The sequence below is a fragment of the Charadrius vociferus genome, unplaced genomic scaffold (assembly GCF_000708025.1).
Source record: "Charadrius vociferus isolate BGI_N301 unplaced genomic scaffold, ASM70802v2 scaffold15, whole genome shotgun sequence".
Classification (NCBI taxonomy): Eukaryota; Metazoa; Chordata; class Aves; order Charadriiformes; family Charadriidae; genus Charadrius; species Charadrius vociferus.
Genome location: NW_009650064.1, coordinates 9,958,489 through 9,981,431, shown reverse-complemented (window position 1 = coordinate 9,981,431; position 22,943 = coordinate 9,958,489). Strand labels below are relative to the sequence as shown.

The window sequence follows — 22,943 nt, the reverse complement described above, 5'->3', positions numbered from 1 at the left end:
CAAAGTACTGAAACCATATGGATCCTATAGCAAACCTATGGAAAACACTATGCAAATGGCCAATTTATTTTTACAATAAACTGTGATTTTACCCACAGCAGATGTAAATTGACACAGCTCCTTAGTGATTTCTATGTTGATTTGAATCATCTGAGTAGCTCTTATGTTAAGTTTTGTACAATGAAGTAGTTGTCACATTTTTGAGTTGAAGGTCTCTTTTGATGTTGTATAGAATATAATCTTTCCTTTATTCCTTCTCTCCTTCTCTCCTCCCACCCACCCCAACTCCATTTTTAGTGGAAAAGGTGAAAGAACAGTTGAAACTCTCTTTGGAAAACAAGAGTGGCATGGTGCAAACAGGTGAACTGACAGTTGTGCTAGATGGTTTGGTTGTTGAACAAGAATCTCTTACAAATCTCAGTTCCTCAGCAACCAGTAAGTTAAAATAATTAAATCAGATGGTAATATTTTGGTGAAGATTTCAAACAGATATAATAGAATATTTCTGTTTAATTTGTTTCTTACTGTTCAGTAGAAGTTCAGCAAAATGGCGAGGCTGTGCATGAAAGCAGAGATGCTTCAGCAAGGAGTACATCCAGGTTGGAATTAACTTTTGTGTTTTACACTATATGAAGTATATTAGCAAATTTATCAGTTGAAATGTTGGTGTTGTTCATGGTTTTTTTTTTTTAATTATTTTGAAGGGAATAGATTTTAGCTGTCAAGCTTCTACAGGTTTTAGAAATATTTCTTGTATAATAATTACATAATTTAGCTTGAGAAGAATTAACTTTGCAATTCTGTTCTTTCTCTGCTGGTAGAATCTGCTGTCCCCTACTTTATCTTTGCCTCTTGCTGTTTAAGAACCATTTCTATTTATGTCTACCAACTTGTTGCAATGTGCCATCTGAACGGAAGGAAGAAGGAAAAAAAGGCTAAATTACTTCGCTTTCACCCAGTTTCTTTTTAAGGTCGTGATCAGGAAGTTGTTTAAGAGACTTGTATTGAGTTTAGGAAACAGTATTCAGAACATTGAGGCAAAGGGGTTGCCTGCTTCAACCTGAAGTAGCAAGAAAAAGGCTTGGCTCCTCTATCTTTACCACCAGCTCAGGGACTGCCTGGGGAGAAGTAGGAGTAGATTGTTTGCCCCTCTCACCACTACTGAGTCAAATAGGTTAACATTCAGATCAGTTTAATGTTACTGGCCTGCTCAGTTACCTTGCAGTGAACCCCTTGCTGTTAAAGTTCTTTACACATGATGGAGTGAAAAAACATACAGTTGCTATGCATTTGAGTGACAGCGACATGTTTGTCCTTGTACGCTCGACTTGATTCTTTTTTCGAATATGTGGAGGTTTGTCTCTGTTCCCCCATGGGCACCCAATATGAGGGAGTGAGGATAAAAAGTTGCTGCTTATTTTTCTTTAGAAAGGGTTGGGACTGTTAAAAGTGATTTGAAACACAACTTCATACCGTTTTGAAAAAGTAGTAACAATCGATTGTTTTCATTCAACTATTGTTGCTGGAGGTGTGACTTTAGCTGGGATCCTGCTCTTGATGTTGATATATTGATTACAGCAGTTTCCCATAGAACTATCCAGCAGTTTTGATTTACAGTTTTAAAATTAAGAGATGAAGAAAAGTTTTAAGCTAGCTTCTGTGCATGTCTTTAGGAAGCAAATTGGGTTTGTAGTCTAGAATTGAAAAGGGATAATACTTTAATTCTTGGTTTATACTACTTCGGAGTTCGGTAAGGTGGCATGGAAATGCTGCTTCTTACTTGCTTACTCTGCAAAGTGGGACTTCTAACAATTCTCACATTTTTTTTATCATCTGTTTAACTTCTCTTTAATTTTTAGCCTCTACTCCTTGATAAGATGGGGAGTTGGCATTGAATGTAATTTCTGGTGGGTGGCTTTAAGCATTTTGGGATAGATTTAAGTAAAAACAGTGTAATTGAACAACACTTTCCATTCACAAGCCCTTGCACTACATTTATTTCCATGTGGCTTTGTAAACACAGAGCTGCCTGTGTATATCTGTCCTCACAATGTTCCATCCTGCTTATGCATAGAGAAGCTCAACATATGCTCCTCTTACTGAGGGAGAGTTTTGTTACTTTCTTACGTTATGACTAGAATAATTTTTGGAGGTATGACAAATAAAACCATTTGTTCCACTTGCTTAATGAGAGAAAAAGTTTTCCTGCTCAAAGCTGCACTTTGGAAGGGTCCCTAAGGCAATTCTGGAAGATGTGTCAAGCGCGTTAGTCTGCCCAATTCAATTCCAATATGTCATTACAATTAAAAGATGAAGTGGAAATGGAGAATCTTAGATAAGTATCTGAAATCCTCAAAACCAAAATTTGCCTTTTGTTCCTTAATTGTTTTGGTCTTGCACTTGACTTATCTAGACTGCAAACATTGTGTTATAAACTGTTGTGAATTTACTTCAATTTCTTTCTTTATTTCTTTAAAGTGATTTAGTGTAGGATTTGGCTTACTTGCATAACTTCTTAACATGTTGTTTGTAGTAACCTAAAACGATCTTTTATTTTTACCAAGATCTGCTTGTGACATTTCTAATGGGATAGACAATCAAGTACCTTCCAACTCTGTAGTACAGAATACATTCTGTATAGAAGCTGTTAATGGAGACAGCGCACCATCTCCTACTCACGTTGCAGCTAGACCCAAAAATACACCAGTACCAAAACCACTTGCAGCTCAGCCTATCGACAGCACTGGTAAGAATGGGAGGGTTATGAGAACATGTTCCATAAGGCTTTTTTTTCTGGTTGAAATATATCTGAAGTTGAGCCACTTTTTCTATAAATTTTTTGTTAGATTTCAAAAATACTGAAAGGATGTTTCTGGGCTTGAATTTATAATCTTGCTTGTCAGCTTCTGTGATTTTTTTTCTGGAGTAGATCTATTCTTAAATGTACTAACTTTCATACTTTCCTGTCAGGTCTCTTCTCTGATGAAGAACGATGTAAAGCATCCAAAACTTCACTTTCTCTGTCCCATATTACTGGTTGACTGGAGGAAAAATCAGATTTCTTTCACAAATAATTTGAGTAACTATAGTTAAGTTTCTTTTGCCATTAGATAAATGTGATTTTTAATGCTGTTAGGGAGCTGCTGTGCTCTGAGTTGAGATGTGTTGCAGATTCTCCTTGCCTCCCATTTTTTCAAAAGGTATGCTGTTTCAAAACAGTATTGGCAAATACTAAATTTCAGTTTCCTCTTAGACACAAAAACTTTGATCAGGACTACAAGTAACATGTAGTACAGTAAAACAAGTGAAAAGAAAGTCATTTGTTATTTGTGTTCCTCTGGCAAAACTTTAATAATGGCTGTGCTTTCTAAGCACTTTTTGCCTTTTCTCAGCAGTTTGAGAGAGATTACAGTGATAGCAGAGGAAGAAGATAACCTTAAATAGAAATAGGCAAGCTGTTAAACAGCAGAACAGAGACTGTCAAACTTTCTGTAATAGAGTGGGAAATGTGGGTATGTTGGGAAGATAGCAGAAACAATTAGGAACTTTAAAAGGTCATGATTAAATTAGCCCTTCTCTGAAGCTTTTCTTTGTTTGGAGAACTTGAATTTGATTCTCCTCTCTTTTCAGCTGAAGGCCAGAGGGCATATATATCATTTGGGCATTGTTCCCTTTTTCTTCAATAGCAGAGAGATCCATTTGAAATCTGTATTAGGATAGGGTAATTGCAAAAATAATTGATTTGTTCAAATAGTAATATTGATTAGATCATCACTGAGCTTGCAGTGAGGCACTGATATAACAGTTTTCAACTACTGTATCATTTGGTGGAGACGTTTTTAAGGCAAGGCATAAAACAGGTCTCCAGCATTTGTTGATGGCAGACTTTTTTTCCCACACTGTTGTGCTTAGCAGGATTGTAATTTCATGTGAGGTTGCCAGAATTGCTGGTTTAGATCTAATTGTGAAGTAATTGGCTGATGTAATGTTTTATAGATCTGTTTTGGAGATCAGCTTACTAAAAGAGCTGATGATTTGTCAGTTATTTTGCTTCTAACTTCATTATGTAATCCCATTCAGTCTTTCATGTGGATGAATTGAATTTTTTTTAATGAAAGCTGAAATTTCTATTGGCTTTTTTCCTAACATTTAAGTGAAATTGTTGCAGGTTAAAGCAGAAGTTTGAAGAAACTTGATCAGATTGTCTCTAGTTATGATTGTTTTTTTAAATGTCTTGCTTTACACTTGCTTAGAATAATACAAAGTCTTGACATGTCTTAATGTAGTTAACCTGTTTTGCGTGAGCTGGAAGTAGTGATGAGCTACCCTGGAATAACTGAGTTCAAAATGCAAAGCCTTTACAGATCTTACAAATCTGCTGCTGCTGCCTGTAAAATCATGCTTATCGTTATGCATAGCAAGAAAATATTTATGACCCAGTGATAATTCCTTAAAGAATCTGACTTGCTAATTTAAATACAGTGCTGATGACAGGTTTATTGTTTGTAATGCTTTGACCTGCTTTTCTGACCATATGGGAAGGCAAGAAATTGCTGACCTTATATACATATTGCAAGTAATATGTAGAATCTAGCTGGTTTTTTTATTTGTAAAAGTGTTGTACAGAATTAAAGTAAATTAACTCTTAAAAATGATGGAACAGCATTTTATAGGCACTAGTCCAGGGTTAAATTTTGCAAATCTGTATCAATAAGGTTATAAGTATAGAGCAATTGTATTGACCTCAGTTCTTAGAATGGTAAGCTGATAGTATGCTCTTAGATAGAAAATTACTTGAAGTCTATGTTGCATATTTGATGTAGTCTTATAGGAAAATAGTTCCAACTCTAGAAGAGGTACAAACTGGTGAGTTGAAATAGAATTGTCACTGTCTGGTGTTGGTTTAGTGGTGCAGAAAATGAAAGCTGTGAGTGATGTTGTGCTTCTTTTAATAGGGCCTTGACTTTTAATGGGGGTCCTACTGACCGCCGTACCTGATTTTGCTTGTCTAAGGCAATATCTTGTTGTGCTCAGCTACTGTTCTGTTAAGGTCGGCAGATGATTGGTATTGATGTATTGTTGGCCAAGTGGGCTTGGGAGTAATAAAGCCTTCTTAACCCCCCCTTCCTGCTAAATCCGTGCCTGCTTTAAACCTTTTATGAGATTATGCTTGCTTGAGTTGGATGACATTTGTATTGTTCTTTAAAAGACAGAAATCGATTTACTTTGTGATTCTAAAATAATTTTTGTCAGTCATGGAACGACATAAGTTACAACATTAGCTAAATACTAATTTTTGTATTTTAATCACACTTTTGTAGGGGGATTTTTTTTTTCCGAAGTCACACATGAGTGGTTTTTGCTTAATTGTAGGATTCTGTGCCTCAACTCTGAAAAAGGAAAAAAAAATCTGTAAGAACCGCCTCTTAGTTTTCCAAATTTCATAGTTATTTATCTCTTAATATTTTTCCTTCATGTCATACTGATCAAGATTCTTTTTTGAAGCTGATATAAGTTCCAAGTTTCAAAGCAAATAAAGGAGTACTGTTTTCTGGGAAGCAGATGGGTAGCAGTACCTTTTGCTAATCTAAAGAGTAAGGTGTAATGTTGAGTTGACCAAAATCTGCGGAAACTTAGAAGTTACCTCAGCTGGAAAGTATAGAGATTGACTTGCAGACTGTAAGTTTTAATTACAGCTTTAACCGAGGCAGGTGCGTTGTGACTTCTTGTCATCTTAGACAAAAATGCTGCTTATGGCATATAGGTGCGACTTAAACATATTTTTTCCATGTTGTTTTCTCCAAAAGTTGGTCATTGGAAAAGTAAATCTCATCAGATTCTGATACACAAATGTTCTTACTTCCCATTTCTCAGTTAATGGCGAGTCATCCACCTCTGCACCAGAAGCTGGCAATTCTTCTGTCTCTGAGGCTCCGATAGGTTCAGTTGAAGCTCCCGTGTCTTCAGATTGCACTAACACTACAGCAGAACCTCAGTCAACAACGGAAGCAACTAGTTGTTCTGAAAGCCACACTTCTGCGTTACCTGCTGTGTCTGCTGGACTAGAACCTACAGCTGCAACAGACTGTGCTCAACCTAACGCTAGAAACAGTACGGCAGCAGATGCAGCAAAACCAAGGGAATCCTCCTCCTCCTCAAGTGCAGCTGCAGAACCTGTAAGACAGCAGCCTGGTAATGCTGGTACAGAACCTTTGCCACCAGGGTATGTGGGCTTGATTTTAATACTATAATTATGTTATCTCTGAACGTGCATATAAAGAAACAGAAATTTAATTCTATACTGGGATTGCCAAACGCAGGTCAGCTGGCTGAGACGGAGATATGTGATCTAAAATGGGGTTAGTACTGCTGCTGTAACCGGCTAGTAGCTCTTGTCCCAGAAAGTAACAACTAATAACTGATTTGCTGAGATGATATTGTAATCTAAACAGACAAACTCTTGGGCATTATGGACATGAAGACTTTTCATTTGATATATTCAAACTTATTTGGGTGATAATTTGTTACTCCTTTGGTTCTTAAACTATGAGAATGTAGTAGGCACCAAAATACATAGGAGTGAAAATTAATTCAATAGTCTAGAAATACTTGTAGGTGCTTGCTGTGTAACAATGAGATCAATAATATTATAGATAAAAATACGGATTTGAAGTGTATGTACATGCTCAGAATAGCTAGAAACTTTTAATTCTACTAGACTGTTAGAAAATACTTCTGCAGTCCTAAACCTTAAATGCAAAATTAAAGGTGTGCTTAGATATTAAATGAAAATATAGTGCATGCTCCACTATATGTGTTGATCTTAAATTTTTTTGTAGATGCTTTCTCATTTGGGTGAAAAGATCTCTGAACACAGAAATTGTTTCTTAACCCAAAGTGTATATACCTTGTGTCATTGTAGCTGATCTTTCAGAGAGCGTCTTGTACCTGCTCCCTCTGAAGGAGGTTCAGTAAGTTATTAGTGACACTTCACTTGAGTTTCTGCAGTTGAATAAACATGAAAACAATAATCTAAAAAGATAGAAATATTGTATATATGTTGTTGAGGAAAAGTTACAAAGTTTTTTATTTTCAGATGCTTTGACAATGGAAGCTCTTTATAGGTGGGAATTCCTGTGGTCAACTCCCCTCCACACACACTTTTTTTTTTTTTTTTAAAAAAAAATTACATGCTTTTGTAAGCATGGGTCATGAGCAGGGTCATGAGTGCACACTATGGCCAAATGCATTTCTTCATTGTTCCTCCCTGATCATGTTTCTGTGGGGGTTTTTTGTGTTTCCCTGCCCCTCCCCCCATCACCCAAATGTAATTGAGTCTCCATTATATTTAGCCCTAGTAACTCTGTAGCACGCTGCTGCTCCACTCTTATCTTCTTGTAACCTTAGCATTTAATCTCTTGAACTGCAGAGAATATTTTGTAGTTTTATAAGATACTTTGTAGTAGTGAGGAAATGCACATCAAATTCTATGAGTAGCAGGCAAGGTGTTCTGTGTACATTTTTAGGAGCTAATTAATTATGTATATGAGAAAAACAGTCATATATCTAATGCAAGCAATGGCTTCAGCTTTTTGTCTAACATTTATCCTGGTTTCCTCTCCCATTTTTTAAGTAACGTTTATTGCATTATCGCAGTTCTCAGCAGCATGAAACTTCAGTTGTTTATAACGTTTGGTCCTCTCTCCATCTTCAGTGTGGGTTTCCTTTGCAACTAAAACTGAAAAAATAGTACCCATGGATATCAGATAGAGAATTTACATGATAAGAACTAGAAACACAGGAAAACCATCTTATAGACGCATTTCAGGTTCAGTCTCAAAGATCCTGTTGTTTGTTAGAAAAAGGGAACAGTGGTTCAAAATGTAAGCAACAACATTTTTGAAAGAGGCAATGTAAAGAATGCATCTCTAAGCAGTTTTTGAATGTTATTTTAGCATCCAAGCCTTGAGCAGATAATTAATTGACTTTGTTTTCAAATATCTTAAATAGAATTTGAAAATGCTTGTGAATATTGATGTATGCTCATTTTATGTACCAAGTCTGTTAAAGAAGTCTTTATGGTGGTATCAGTTCAAGGGGAAAGTAACTGATATGTATTCTAATGTCAGTTTTCTTTGATGTTTTAGAATAAGTTTTGGATCATAGTATTTTCATTCAATACCAAGGTACTTTTTTGGCTTAGTGGGAAATAAGTCCTAAGGAAGCATTTTCACCTTGACTTACATGAAAGTCATTTTGTCTTGAAGGTGGGAGCAAAGAAAGGATCCTCATGGTAGAACTTATTATGTTGATCACAACACACGAACTACAACGTGGGAAAGACCACAGCCCTTACCTCCTGGGTAATGTAGTCTTTTTTTTATTTAAATATCATTAAGGTACTACTTATTTGTTTGTTTGGTGTAGGAAAAATACCGACTTTTATAAGCAGCTCATCGAAACTGTATTATACATCATATATTAAGAAATTCTAGCTTTCAGTTAATTTAGAATTATATTAATTGCAGCTGTTGTTGTAGGAATGTTGACACAGTATATGTCACTTATTCTCATTGTTTGTTCAAATACAGCTACTAAATTATTTTGTTCATCCTTTAAACTTAAGCATTAAATAGTGCACATTTGGCCACCTTTATTTAGGTGGCACGGCTAGGTGTAATGTACTGGTTCCAAACCTCAGATTTCCTGGCAGAGTGTTTTCTGTGAAATCTGCCAACATTGCTTATCATCACAGGAATTTACAAAGTTAAAAATGAGGTGACAGAGAGCTGAGCATGCTATTGCTTGAAGTCTGTGTTTGCTCACTGTGGTTATCCTTCTACCAATAAAATTGGGGAGTACTTTTGTGTACTTTAGAAACTAAAATCATGCCTGTGACTCCAGTACTTCAAGTACTGTCTAGGAAATTAGCATAAAAAGAAAATTATTTATGTAATATTACCGAAAAACTCAGCTGTTAACATTTGTGTTTCTTGAAAGCTGGGAAAGAAGAGTTGATGATCGTGGGAGAGTTTACTATGTGGACCACAACACCAGAACAACAACATGGCAGCGACCAACAATGGAATCAGTCAGGAACTTTGAGCAATGGCAGTCTCAACGGAATCAGCTGCAGGGAGCTATGCAACAATTTAACCAACGATACCTCTATTCGGTAACTTTTACATAAAATTTAGAAATGAGTAGAGAGGTACTTTTTGTTCTTTAACTTTTTTCTGAAGTGATTTTAAAACTATTCAGTCATATGTGTTATGAGATGTTTGGCATCGGTAATTCAGATTCTGTTTCTGTTAAAAAATGTTAACAAAAAATGTCCTTAAAGGCAAAAAGTAACTTGAGCCTTGTGTGCTGCATGATACTCGAGACTTTTAATGACAGTAGTAAGACAGATGGTCCCTTAACTGAAAAGGAATGCAAAAGCTGAGTTATAGGCATTTTGAACATTAAATGGCCTTCAAAACTGTTTAAGTGATGAGGAGTCATTCATTAGCACAGGTGACAATTCTTTTTGCTTTGAGCTCATTTTGAAGCTTATGCACCTGGTTCAGCTCTGACATTTCCTACATGGTTTTCCATTTCTCTCAGATAGTTGCTGACTCACTTCTGCCGGAACAAAATATAATTTTTCCATCTATGACTGGGTGTTGCTTTTTCTGGGTAGTTGCTTTTTCAGAGTTAAGAATGATGGTTCCTGCATGTCACTGTCACTCTAAGCAGTCCATTTTAAGAATTGTGCTTGGTCTCTTAAAAAGAGATCCAATCCCAGAGACCTTTTACGTGATATGTAGCACAGCTGGAGTGCTTTAAAGAAGAAAACATTGAAGTACAAGTCTGAAACAGCTTCACTGGACTAGGACTCTATGCATCTGCAGACCTAACTTTGCTTTGAATATGATCGACTTTATTCAGGTATTCCTCTGAAGTAAAGGATACTGCAGTATTCTTACATTTAACAGTTATCAGCCTCTCATTATATAATTAGACATCATATCTCATCAGTAGCAATAGCAGAAATATGCATCACCACTGATTTTCTTAACTGCTGGAGCTGTGCATCAACGTCAATTTATCTTATGCAATTAGAGAAGGATAGAACAGTTGAGGTTGGAAGGGACCTCTGGAGGTCTCTGGTCCAACCCCCCTGCTCAAGCAGGGCTGCCTAGAGTCGGTTGCCCAGGGCCGTGTCTGGACGTCTTTTAAATATCTTCAAGGGTGAAGGCTCCACAAGCGCCCTGGGCAACCTGTGCCAGTGCTTGGTCACCCTCACAGTGATAAAGTGCTTCCGGATGTTCAGAGGGAACCTCCTTTGTTTCAGTGTGTGCCCATGGCCTCTGGTCTTGTCACTGGGCACCACTGGAAAGAGCCTGGCTGTGTCCTCTTTGCACCCGCCCTTCAGGTATTTATACACATCGGTACCTTTTAATGCAAATACAAAAATCACAGCTACAACATATCAAGCCAAGAACTTTCATGGAGCAACTTTCTGTACTTGTGTACTACTTTGATCAATTGCTTACACATCTAAGAAAACTCTCACTTTTCCTGATCCTAAGATTTGTTTTGAGCTAGATTATTCTCTCAGGTAACAATATATGTTTTTAATTAAATTATGTTTCTTTCTTCATTTAGTGATAACTCTTACTGCAAACCACAGACTTATCTCTTAAAATGTCCCATCTGACCTTAGAATCATTAAATTAGGATTTATTTGTGAAACAGAATATACACAAAGGGAAAAGAGAACTCAACTGTTTCCATCTTTTTTGCATTCTGTTTTCTAACTAGTGTAGCAGTTGCATACCTAGCACTCACGTTTTGTTGGGGGGAAAAAAAATTGAAATTATGTTGAAAAAAGTGTGAATGCTTTTGTTTTTTACTGTAGTACTTCTGCGTATTTTTCTTCTAGAATTGTTAAGGTCAAACTACAGCTAACTTTTCTTCCTTTGGTGACATAGCAGGACTCTGGCTTTTTAGCATTTTATAAGTGAGATTGTAATTTATTTTTTGGGAAAAAGAAAATTAATACGTTTCATGAGTAATGGAATATTTCATTTACCTCAAATGGTCTAAACTATGCGAAGGAAGGAAAATAGATAGACATAGTTATTTTAGTTACTTTTATTTTTACCTGGGTTAATATATTGTGCTCCTTTTGGTATTGAGTCTGGCTCATCCTATGCCACTGCCTAGTGTTTCAGTGTGTTCTGTTAAATATGCATTAGCCGGCAGCCACACACAAATCCTTGGACCCATTAAGACGATTGGAAATCTCTGAATCATGCCACCATTCAGTTCTTTGGCAGACAGCATCTTCTGTTGTGCGCTATTCTTTTTATACTCACCACAGAGAAGTCTTTAGTTACAGGGTCATTGTAACTGTATAGTTTCCAGAAGCAGAAAGGCTAACTGCCTTTGCTGCTGAGATAATGATAACTCTCTGTTCACATCTCGTAGCTGGTGGCTGGAACAAAGAGGCAGCTTGATTTGAATTGTAAATATTGCATTTTCTTTTGGACCTTGCTCTGTTCCACAGGAAAAATATTGTAGCTTTTTTTTGCCTGAATTTGCTGTTGTAAATTCTTAAGGGGATTTGAGACTTTCAGATTGCAAGTGCTGCATAAAGCAGCATTAGTAGCAAAGTGCTCCTTAAGATACTCTTTGGAAAATGTAGATTTGTTACCATATATCAAAATTCCATTCTGCACAAGAAAAATTAAAATAATCTTAGCGTCCAAAAAATTTTAGGGAGTGGATGCTTTTAGTTAGAAATCAGAGCATGGATTCTGCAGTCTGGGGGATTTCTGCCTTTTACACTTTATTTTTCCTATGCTTTGTATTGTTGGGAGCTACTAGGGTCTTCTGCATGGTTACAGTATATTATGAGCCCAGCATGCTTTTACATAATGATTTAATCTGTTTTGGGTTTTTTTTACTTTTTTTTTTGTTTCTTTTAACCTTACTGTATGTTGGTATAATTTCAACCACCTGCATATTTTAACGAATGCAGCTGCATTTGCAGAGAACGACAAAGTCTGAAAATAGCCAAACATCCAGGGAAGACATCGTATATTGAGGAAGCAAAAAACCCTATGTTGGCAGTAATCACTGTGGTTGGAAATGTTTATTATGGTAAAGCATGTTCTTAAGCAAGACCATTGTGCTTATCTGCTTATATGTGCTTCCGCAAAACTTCTACAAACTGTACATCTTTAAGACCACTGGCTCTTTTTTAAGTTTGCTGTAGGAAGGGAAAGGGAGGGTACCTTGGGTTGGAAACAGTGGAGGCAAGTAGGCAAGTGCACAAATCATATCTTATTATCATGGAATCTGTATTTCTTCACAAAAATAAACTAAAAGTGGCATGATGTTTTTTCAGAATGGATAGTCTTCAGAACTAGTGGTAATCTTAAAACACATTAAGGAAAAAAATATGAATAATATGTGGCCTAATTGAATCTCCTCTTTTTTTTAAATAGGCTTCTATGTTGTCAGCAGAAAATGATCCACTCGGGCCTTTACCACCAGGTTGGGGTAGGTTAATTAGCTATTGATTTCAGGAAGTGACAGTTACAGAAACTTGGAATACAATTTTTGTATAGTGTTTTTTTTTCTTTTTTGCCCCTAGAAAGGAGAGTGGATTCAAATGACAGGGTGTATTTTGTAAATCATAACACGAAGACAACGCAGTGGGAAGACCCTCGAACTCAAGGGTAGGTGTGTATATTGACTGGGCAGATAACAAAATCTTGCTTAATTCTTTTATGTCATGATATGGGGGAAAAAGTACTGTTTGCAATTTCTTCTGCAGTTTACAAAATGAGGACCCTCTTCCAGAGGGCTGGGAAATCAGATATACCAGAGAAGGTGTCAGATACTTTGTTGACCATAATACAAGAACCACCACCTTCAATGATCCTCGTACTGGGAAATCTTCTGTGTAAGTGAGAAATTAAATGTATTTTTTAATGTTTTAACTTGTTATGGTTTAATAACGAAGTCTTTTCACACTAGAAGACAAGCTATACTTTTAGCTGGAATTGAACACTAAATTATGAACAAATTGTTGTCCTGTAAAATTAATCTATTTTTAGGCTTTAATTGTCTGTTTATCTATGACACACTTTGCTGTGCTGCTCTAAGGTTCAGTAGTGTTTATACACTTTTCAAATATCAGTATTGTAATTGTTTTATAAATAGAGAGGGGAAGTGAGGTAAACTCGAATATTGAACTGATGTAAGTAAGAGTTGCAACATTAATGTCTAAACAAAGTAGTTCTAAATACTTTTCAAAAATTTTACATGCAAATCTTTAAAAAAAATAGTTTGCTCAGAAGTATTGACCCAACCTGTAGTTACTGAAAAGGAAAATTGGTTTTGTTCTATCTCAAACCAGATTATTGTCTTAATGTCTTTTATGTAGGGTAGGGTTTAGTTCTGATGACAGGTTGATGACCTTTCATTCAAAGAGCCTATAGAGTATTGTACTAGAAGTTCCTTCATAGTTCCACAAGCAGCTGAATTTATGAAGCCTGATTTAGCAGCCTTTCTCTCAGCGAAGACAACAAATTAGGTATCTCTGCTTTAGCTGGCTTGTAATTTTTACATTATTAATAGGGATTTGAAATACTTTCTCTCAAATTTGGTAAATTGAGTAGCATCTGAAAAAAAAAAAAGGGAGTGGAAAGGTAGACTGGCTGACCAAACCATCAACTGCGTTTTGTTTCTGATCATACGTTATGATAACATTTTTTTGTGTATTTTTGAAATCTGTATGCTGCTGTTTAGCATTGAAAGTACTGTGTGATGTCTGTATGGTTAATGAATCTCAAATATATTTCCTTACAGAAATAAAGGGCCACAGATTGCTTATGAGCGTAGCTTTAGGTGGAAACTTGCTCACTTCCGTTACTTGTGTCAGGTACTGATAAAGTAATTATTTACTTTTTGAAACTATTTGAATTTACATTTATATGTGCTGCCTTTTAACATTATTGCCTTATGATTACAGTCTAATGCACTGCCAAGTCACGTGAAAATCAACGTATCCAGACAGACTTTGTTTGAGGATTCCTTCCAGCAGGTAAGCCTGCAAAGAGTGTTGTGTTTGTTTATCAAGACAAAGCATAAGAACAAAAATGGCCATAGCGGGTTCAGACTAATGGTCCTTCAGGCACAGTAATCTTCCTCTGGTGTTAGCCAAAGGGGAATTCTTAGGGAAGGCTGTAAGAACAGAAGTAATGTATATAATACGTCTACCAAATGATCTTTCAGCTCCCAACTGTTTACAATTGAAACGCTTCTTGAGCTTGATGTGGTTTCTGGGTATTTTAATAGTCCTCAAGGGACTTCTCTTCTGTGAGCTTGTCTGTGCTCTTCTTGTGAACTTTTTTGCATCTACAGCATCCTGTGGTAAAAAGTTCGACAGTTTAACCACATTACATACCATATTAATTTAACCACATTGGATTTGCTTTTCTGATTCTTGTGTGTGGTTATATACGTTACAAAATGTTGTTTTCTCCAATTAAAACTGATGTCCTGCTTTGTCCATCAAACATTAAATCTGTGCAATTGAAGCTTACAGTTCTCGAGCTCTTACAGTCTGCAACCAGCATATGTGCCTTCCTTCTTTCTCTATAACAATGAAAGTTCCTGCTGCTGTCACATCAAAACCTCTTGGGAGGGATTCTGTATAAGTAAAAAGTTTATTATTAATGAATGTATATTACGCTTATTTTGGATCAGAGTAAATTACTTAAGTGATTTGCCTAAACCAAAATATCTGTAATATATCAGATGAAATGCCTTTTTGCCTGTTTTCCTTTAATGATAATGAATGCCTTAAGAAGAGTATAAGAACAGGGAAACCCTATAGTGATACTTTCAAGATATGCTCTCCCATTTGATAGCAGTCTGCTACTCAAAGATTTTAAGTCCAAGTTAGTATTTTCGGGTGCAGTTCATTGATTGTACATTCCATGAGATAGTCTAATTGCTTGCCGAATCTGTGTAAGCATTTGACATATATGGCATTTGTGTATCAATTAAATAAAATCTGAGTAAGAAGGAGCAATTGTATTGACAATGCATAATTTATAACAACTACAATTTTTGGTTTTTTTGATAGATTATGGCATTAAAACCCTATGATTTGAGGAGAAGATTATATGTTATATTCAGAGGAGAAGAAGGATTGGATTATGGTGGCTTGGCAAGGTAAAAGAAAATTTGTTTAAAATAGTTTTTATTTTTTTAATAGCACTCTAACCTGGATTTCTAATGTCATTCTGTTGGCAGAGAAACTCCTTGCTTGTGCAGACTGACCCTGGTTGCCTTTTTGGCTCCCCTTAATGTATGAAGGAAGTGGAATTGACAGCACTCGCTATTGTCGCGGGTTATAACCTTGCATTAGTAAAACTGTGGTCTCAGTTGCTCAGTTCTTTGACAAAGATTTATGTTTAAATTGGAATTTTTTTTATGCTAGTTAATTGCTCTAGACTGAGTTAATTTCTTAATTAAAATTAATTAAATTTCCTGGAAGTGGGGACTGTAGAAAAACAAAGTGTTTTGCTTATCAGGAAAAAAAACAAGCGAGCACCAGATTGGGACTGATAGGAATAGAAAGGACATAAACAAGAGGAGAGTAGTCCAGGCATGAAGTAACAGCAGACTCACAAACTATGTAGGCTCCACAGGAATGCAAACAGCTAAACTGCAAGTTTTTCTAGAATCTGAAGTGGTACTCAGGGAAAATCTGATAACAGGAAAACCACAAAGTGTTTCATCCGCTGACCATATAGAAGACAACCACTAACTCCCACTGCCAGTTACTTGACTGAAATGGATGAAAATTTATTAGGATGAAAATTTCAATACTACTGCAGATCCAGGGAATTAGAAGTAGTCATAGGTCACAAAATTTTTCTTGTTTGGTTGTTTTTTTTTTTTAATGTAAAGGTGTTCTGTTTTAGTTTTGTTCTGGTTTTATGTAGCTTATTGTTAAAATGATGTTCAGTGAAAATGTGTAATATTTGTACGTAAGGAAGCTTGCTTCTGAAGGTTGAGCTTCTTTGGATATGTGGGTGGTTATGCTTCTGAATTACAATATCTGATAGGCTTTTGGGGGTGACTGCAGGGAGGATTGCAATTTTTGCTTTGCTTGGGTTTTGTTTGGTTGGTGTCCCCATCATGATGGCCCTAGGCATAGGATGGGAACCAGGAGAGTTCAGGCAATCCATTCCAGAGAAACAAAGTCTTCCAAAGAAGCGATGTTAGAATAATTTAACTGAAGAGTGTTAGTCACAGAAAGTAGCAGAATAAATAAATAAATAAATTACAAATATATAAGCAGTACAATTTCATAGTTTTGGGAATAAGTCTTGCCCAAGATTTTGTGTGGGAAATTGAGAAGCAGCAAGGATCTCATTGTAACTTGATCTGTGAATTCTTAAGTGACACTGAGTAAATGTTCATGTACTGACCTGCTAACATAATACTCCATTAATACAAATATAGAAAGCTGATGCACCTGATTTATCACCTGTCTCTCAGCAGGCTAAACTCAGTGTTCTCTCCAGATTTTAGCTTTTGTTTAGCAGGACCAATCTGACGCTATGTCCTGTGGCTAGTTCTAGCTGTTGATGTGAAAAATTAATTGCTTCTGCAAACTTCTTGTTGATGACATCTTGTTGATTCCTCCCTTGTTATCTGGCTTTGGTTTAATTTAAATGCCTATCAAATCTGATGCTTCTATGCAGAGTTAATATAACTGTCTCAGTATCAATCTTGCATAGAATGCTGTACAACATTCTCATGCTTATTGAAAGATACGCAAAACCCCATTAGGGTTATTGTATCCTGGCTGCCTTTATCTGTTTACTCTTTCTACTTGGCCTTTGGGTTGGAAGCATATTGTAGCAAATCATGATCCATGACTTGAGTTTCATAGAATTGTTAGGAGAAACGTGCCAGCAAACTTCTAATTTCTGTTGCCTGCTCTCAGGTAAATATAGGGATAGAAAAGATGCCTCTCAAATGTGACAGCCGAAAGGCAGTCAAGATGGAATTTGGTCCCTGCAGTTATGGGATAGACTTTTAGGGGTTTTTGCAGGTTTTTCCTAAGCCTTTAGGGCCTGATACAAAAGCTCCTGAGTATATATGACTGCTTCTGAGGTCTCTGATTATATGCAAATATAAAGCATAAAATATTCTAAAAATCAGCTATTCTAACACTGAAATACCCGATTCTATTACTATTTCAGGTCAGCTGAGTTGGAAACTATGAAAGGGGTGAATAACATGTCTTAGTTAAACCTCAACAAAAATATATTTTCACATGGTCATGTCCTGTGGGCTTAACTGTTGCATGGTAATTTGTTAAACCACAGTAAATTGGAGTGTGTTCTGCTGTCAGATTGGGAAAGCAAATAAGGTGTGCTGTGGATTGGGTTTTTTGTTTTGTTTTACCTAGGTTGTTTAAGCACTGCCTGTGGAATAATCTGTGATTTTTTTGAGTAAGGATTTGAGTTGTATGCAGTAAAGCAGGCATGAAGATAAATACTGTGTACTGGTTGAGGCAAGGACTCTGTATGCAAAAATATTGCTAATATGCAGCTATGAGGGTGTGTTCAAGGTGACAATGTTAACAATAATTTCTAAACTTTAGAAACCATGACTTTCTAACATTATCGTTTTTAATAATGATTTTTTTTTTAATATTTAAGAAGTGTATAATGCCATATATTATTCTGTGATTCTAATACAGGACTGTTTATATTATTTTTCTAAGTTTGCATATATTTTGACCATTTTGCTAGTTACCTAAGGGGAATGGTGATAAACATCTGTATTTGATGGTTTTTATGTGTATACATGTGTTTTTTTCCTTAGAGAATGGTTTTTCTTGCTTTCCCATGAAGTACTGAACCCTATGTACTGCCTATTTGAATATGCTGGCAAGAGCAACTATTGCCTGCAGATAAATCCAGCATCAACAATCAATCCTGACCATCTTTCATATTTCTGTTTCATTGGGCGCTTTATTGCCATGGTAGGTTAGATTTTTAAGGTTTTATTATTTGCTGTAGCTATACATTTATTCCTGAACAGTATTTGTTTTTACAGTTATTAAAGGTTATATTAATCGCTTAGAAATGGAAGATTAAGGCGTATAAGCTTATTGAGCCAAAATATTCCCTGAGAGTCTCTTACACACTCGAGTTTCCTGGGGTAGTGATGGAAGTTAATATGACGTTCAATATAAGATTTTGTTTTTATCAATTGGGTGTGTGTACTTCATGCAAACTGCTGTTTGATTGAGTGTCTGAATACCGATGCTCTGAAAAATGTGATTACTATTTTCTGAAAAAGGCTCCTCTGTTAGACTTGGTATATCTTACTGTATTCGAAACAAATAGTTAGATATGTTTTGCGGAGTACACTGAGCCTTAATTTAAACATACGTTCTTGGATACAAAGGTCAGATACTAAAGAGAGCAGAAGCTGGCAGGGAGCTGATTCTCTGCCATCAGGTTTCTCTTAAACTGCAAGCTGACAAGGCATGTTCTATCATTTCTTCGTCTGGTATCACTGAGTTAATTTTCTGTAGTGGACTCCTGCTCTGTCACTTTTCTTCCCTGTAGCGATACAGTCATCTTTCTACATAATCATCATGATGTCTACAGGTAGCCCACAGCAAAATCCCTGAACGTGGTGAATAAATAGTGAAATCAAAAAGAGTAGATAAAAACGCACTTTCAGACTGGAGAGAGTGTCATCTTCTCTTGTTGTTCAGGCTTTTTGTATGAAATTGAAATAAATACAAGCAAAGTGTTACATAAATGGAAAAATACTTTCAGACTTAAAATAAGTTAGGTTTGGGGGGGGGTTCAGTTTTGCTTTTCTTATAGATGCTTCTTGACAAACAGATTTGTTCAGTTTTGATGAAAAAAGATTATAACATCTTTGATTTCGAGGGGTTTATGGCCAAGTTCCACATTTATGTGCTGTCATGAAAATTTATTTCATTGGGTTAACACTTTCAATAGGCTGTCAACTTTTTTCTTTCTTTTAGAACCTTCAGCAGCTGTAATGCCATTTAGCAGGAAGACGTGATAAAGCCAATTCAGTGCTAGAGCCAGATTCTGTTCCTTTTAGTTGGTGATTTTTTGATCTTGCGCGTAAGATAAATCCATAACTGAAATGTTACCTTTAGGAAAACCACTTCATAAAATTACAGATCATAGAAGAGAACTTAATTTAAGTATTTGATGTAATTAAAAGATAAACTTTTATTTCCTGAAGTATTTTTGTATTTTTATTTTAAATTCTCTAAGGGGGGGAGAGGTAGAGAGACGTGTAATGGTGCCTAATGTGGTCAGTTGCAAGATTTGAGTATATTCATCATTTCTAATGGATGGCACTTCCTGCAGTACATCCCGGGGTACCCTCTAGTGGCTTAAAATAGCTCAGATAATAATGTAAGCAGAAATTGATTTAAGGAGTCTAGACAGGCTTTTTAAGTGCAGTTGTAGTTTCTGTCCTTCCCACAGTATTAAAATAATTGTGATTTTCAGATCATAAAGACTTCTTTTGGTTTTAAGTACCGAAATAACCACAGATGTTTTTGCCTGAAATGAGGTTAAACATAAAGAATACACATCTTACTGTGTAACAAAAAGCTGCCAAATGAGGTTGGCTGAGACAATTTTTATATTTTGCTGTAAGATTATCATCGACATTAAATGAGATGATTTAAGAACTTACTTCTGCAAAAAGCAGGAAATTGTATGGCTGGATGCTGCACTTGACATTTAATTTTTCCGTTTCTATCAGTTCGCTCTCCCAAGAGAAGGATGAACTAGTTTAAAAATAAATAAATAAATAAATGCCTCTGAGAGAACCTTTTTAGGCTCTCCTAAAGCAGAAGAAAATGCATGCTAGAGTAAGCCTTAGGAGGGAAATTAGAAGGTGGAGGAAAAAGATGGAGCCTTGCCTTTTTTAGAGGAAATGGGCCATTACATTGGCTCTTCTGCTCCTAGAATTTCAGCTGCAAGGAAAGACAAGCAATGAGTGCCATATGTGGCTTATGTTTAGGATGCATTTTTTAAAGGTGTTTTAGTGAAAACAGTGTACTTGATAAGGAGGGGGGGGAGTTTTCATAGTTATAGCTGTGCTCTGTTAGTTCTCGGATGGACTGAGTCAGTATAGAGGTTAACACTCTGTGTGTGTGTGTAATGCTGTGCTTCAGTAGTAGAAATTAGCTTCTACCCTTTTTGCACGTGTGGCGAGACAAGTGTGACCATGTTTTGTTTTTTTGTTTTCAATTTCATTTTTGCAGAAGAATCTCATTTCTCAGTTCTGTTACTCACCTATAAAAAATGTGCTTCCCAAAGCTCTTTCCGAAGCAGTCTGCGATTGTATTTTTAAACTTTTAGAAGCTGCAGTAGCATTGTAATAGTTATTTGCTCTTTTCATAGGCTTCATCCTTTTATAAGAAGTTTTTTTTTTTTTTAATCGGAGAATTTCTAACTTGTAATGATAACATATGCTTGGATAAATTCTGCCAATTAATCTTTTTTTTTCTTCCCATTTAATGTAGTGTTTTGTTCTTTTTAAATACCAAGCTGCTACTGCTACTTGGTGCTTTTTATTATTTGAAGGGGAAAGGAAAAAAAGAATTCAAGTCCAGAAATACTTCAATAATTCAGTAGTTCAATAAAAGCTAAACAGACTTTTTTCTGTTCAACAGGCATTGTTTCACGGGAAATTTATTGACACTGGTTTTTCTCTGCCTTTCTACAAACGAATGCTGAGCAAAAAGCTTACTATTAAAGACCTAGAATCTATTGATACTGAATTTTACAACTCCCTAATCTGGATAAGGTTTGTAGATTTCTTTCTTTTTTGTGTGTGTGATGTTTTATGGATTTTTTTTTTTGTTTATGTAGAATTCGGAGTGCTTTGGGTTTTATTTCTTTTCTTTTCATTCAGGGATAATAACATCGAAGAGTGTAACTTGGAAATGTACTTTTGTGTGGATATGGAACTCTTAGGAAAAGTAACCTCACATGAGCTCAAATCAGGAGGTTCAAATATCTTGGTAACTGAGGAGAACAAAGAAGAATATATTGGGTAGGTGTTGAAACATTATAGATGTTGAAAAAAATGTTCCATGTTTCTTCTGTTGCTCTAGTCTTTTTTGACCCAGTATATTATTTGTTATTTCTTTTTTTTTTGTTTGTTTCCCTATTGCTATGTAATCCTTCAGACTATTATTGATATGGTATCTTGGTACATTTTAGTATCTTGGTACACATGATCTCTTGGTACATTTTGATGTCTCCTATACCCCTCTTCCCTCTCCCCTGACACCCCCCCACCTCCACCCCACCCCCCGAATTAAAAAAATAAAAAATAAAAAAAATAATCCTGATAGAGAGAAGATGACCTGTCTTGTCATTTACATGTACAATGAGAGAATAGATGAAACTGAAAATGAGCAAACCTATTTTGACCTACCTATAGTAGCTTCAGGTAACAAATCCAGGTGGAGGGGAGAGATGTATTTGACAGAGGACTTCAAAATTGCTCAGAACTTTGCTGTCACTGTGGAAACTGAAATTCAGAATGGTGTATAACGTGGTGTGACTTGAACTATTTTTTCTTTTTGTTCTCTGATGCTGCTTTTTCCTGCTTCTCTTTTGATCTTATCACTGCCTTTCTTTTTCTGAACCTGTATTTCTCATCCATCCATTCAGAATGATCTCAAAAGCAGATATACACAGATCCTTTTCTGATATGTCCAGTGCTGTGAATAAAGTTTCCACTTCAATTAGCAGTCTTTAGTTTCTCAGTGAAATAGTTTCTATAGTATGTATATATATTTATTGTCTTTTTTGTTTATTCAGAAGTGGCTTGACCGTTTTAGTTGAAACCTAAAAACTGTTACCTCTTCCTCAAATTTCTTAGCATAAATCAGAAGCTCAAAGCAGAAAATGACTTCTATTTGTTGAAGCTGGAAATAGTCTTATGCTGGAAGTATTGGGCAACCATGGTCATAGGTATTATGAGCAACAGTATTTCTTATTATTCTCTGCCTACATGGTGTTTTTTGCTGAAGAACAGATATTTTAAAACCTGTGGAAATTTTTCTTTTCTAATGTTGACACACTAGGAATATACACTTTTAAAGCTAGAGCAGATTTTGCCATAACAAAATCATAGTGCCCAAGCAGCATTATTTTCCTGAAAAGGCTGGTGAATTTTGGTTAATGAAAGGTGAATAACAACAAATAGACTCTTTTTTTTTTTTTTTTTAACTGGAATGGTAATCTAAATACATCTTGCTTCTTTTACTGTTGTCCGAGTTTGTTAGTATGGTAGGTCCCTTGTAGTCTATAGAATCATACAGTACAAAAAAAGTAAAACTGGAGGAAGTGTTACCTCATGGCTACCTACACGCAATCATACGTGTTTGAACTTCTTCATGTTGAGTGATAATTGATGTTTAATTTATGTTTTTTTTCCATCCCAGGCTAATGGCTGAGTGGCGATTTTCTCGGGGAGTTAGAGAACAAACCAAAGCTTTTCTTGATGGTTTTAATGAAGTTGTCCCTCTCCAGTGGCTACACTATTTTGATGAAAAGGAGCTGGAGGTGAGGTTTTCTGTTCAACATTTTTACCTTTTGCAAATGTAATGCATATGGAATGATTAAATGGATGGGTCAATTGAATCTCTCATCTGTGGCGTGCTGCGTTTGATAGCTTCTGGAACATGGAGAATTTAATAGGTGCAGTGGGTGTAAATCATGGTGAAAAGCAAGTATCTATTGAATCGGTGTTTTGTGGTATTCAGCAGTTGGCAATTTTAAATTCCATCCTCAGTATGAAAAGGTGGTTTGCAAATTTCGATGAAAGGATCA

General features: G+C 35.9%; 1 protein-coding gene across 1 annotated transcript in view; it reads left to right on the top strand.

Annotated features, from left to right (window-relative positions):
- The window catches only part of WWP1 (WW domain containing E3 ubiquitin protein ligase 1), a 37,188-nt gene that overhangs the window by 9,321 nt on the left and 4,924 nt on the right, over positions 1-22,943 (top strand). Inside the window, exons 4-19 of the mRNA XM_009891866.1 lie at positions 298-435; positions 533-599; positions 2,565-2,746; positions 5,875-6,223; positions 8,268-8,363; positions 9,001-9,175; positions 12,498-12,552; positions 12,647-12,731; positions 12,830-12,958; positions 13,867-13,939; positions 14,030-14,101; positions 15,149-15,237; positions 17,911-18,070; positions 20,771-20,904; positions 21,013-21,153; positions 22,556-22,676. Of these exons, the coding sequence (XP_009890168.1) occupies positions 298-435; positions 533-599; positions 2,565-2,746; positions 5,875-6,223; positions 8,268-8,363; positions 9,001-9,175; positions 12,498-12,552; positions 12,647-12,731; positions 12,830-12,958; positions 13,867-13,939; positions 14,030-14,101; positions 15,149-15,237; positions 17,911-18,070; positions 20,771-20,904; positions 21,013-21,153; positions 22,556-22,676 (2,066 nt within the window). The remainder of the gene's footprint in view (positions 1-297; positions 436-532; positions 600-2,564; positions 2,747-5,874; positions 6,224-8,267; positions 8,364-9,000; positions 9,176-12,497; positions 12,553-12,646; positions 12,732-12,829; positions 12,959-13,866; positions 13,940-14,029; positions 14,102-15,148; positions 15,238-17,910; positions 18,071-20,770; positions 20,905-21,012; positions 21,154-22,555; positions 22,677-22,943) is intronic.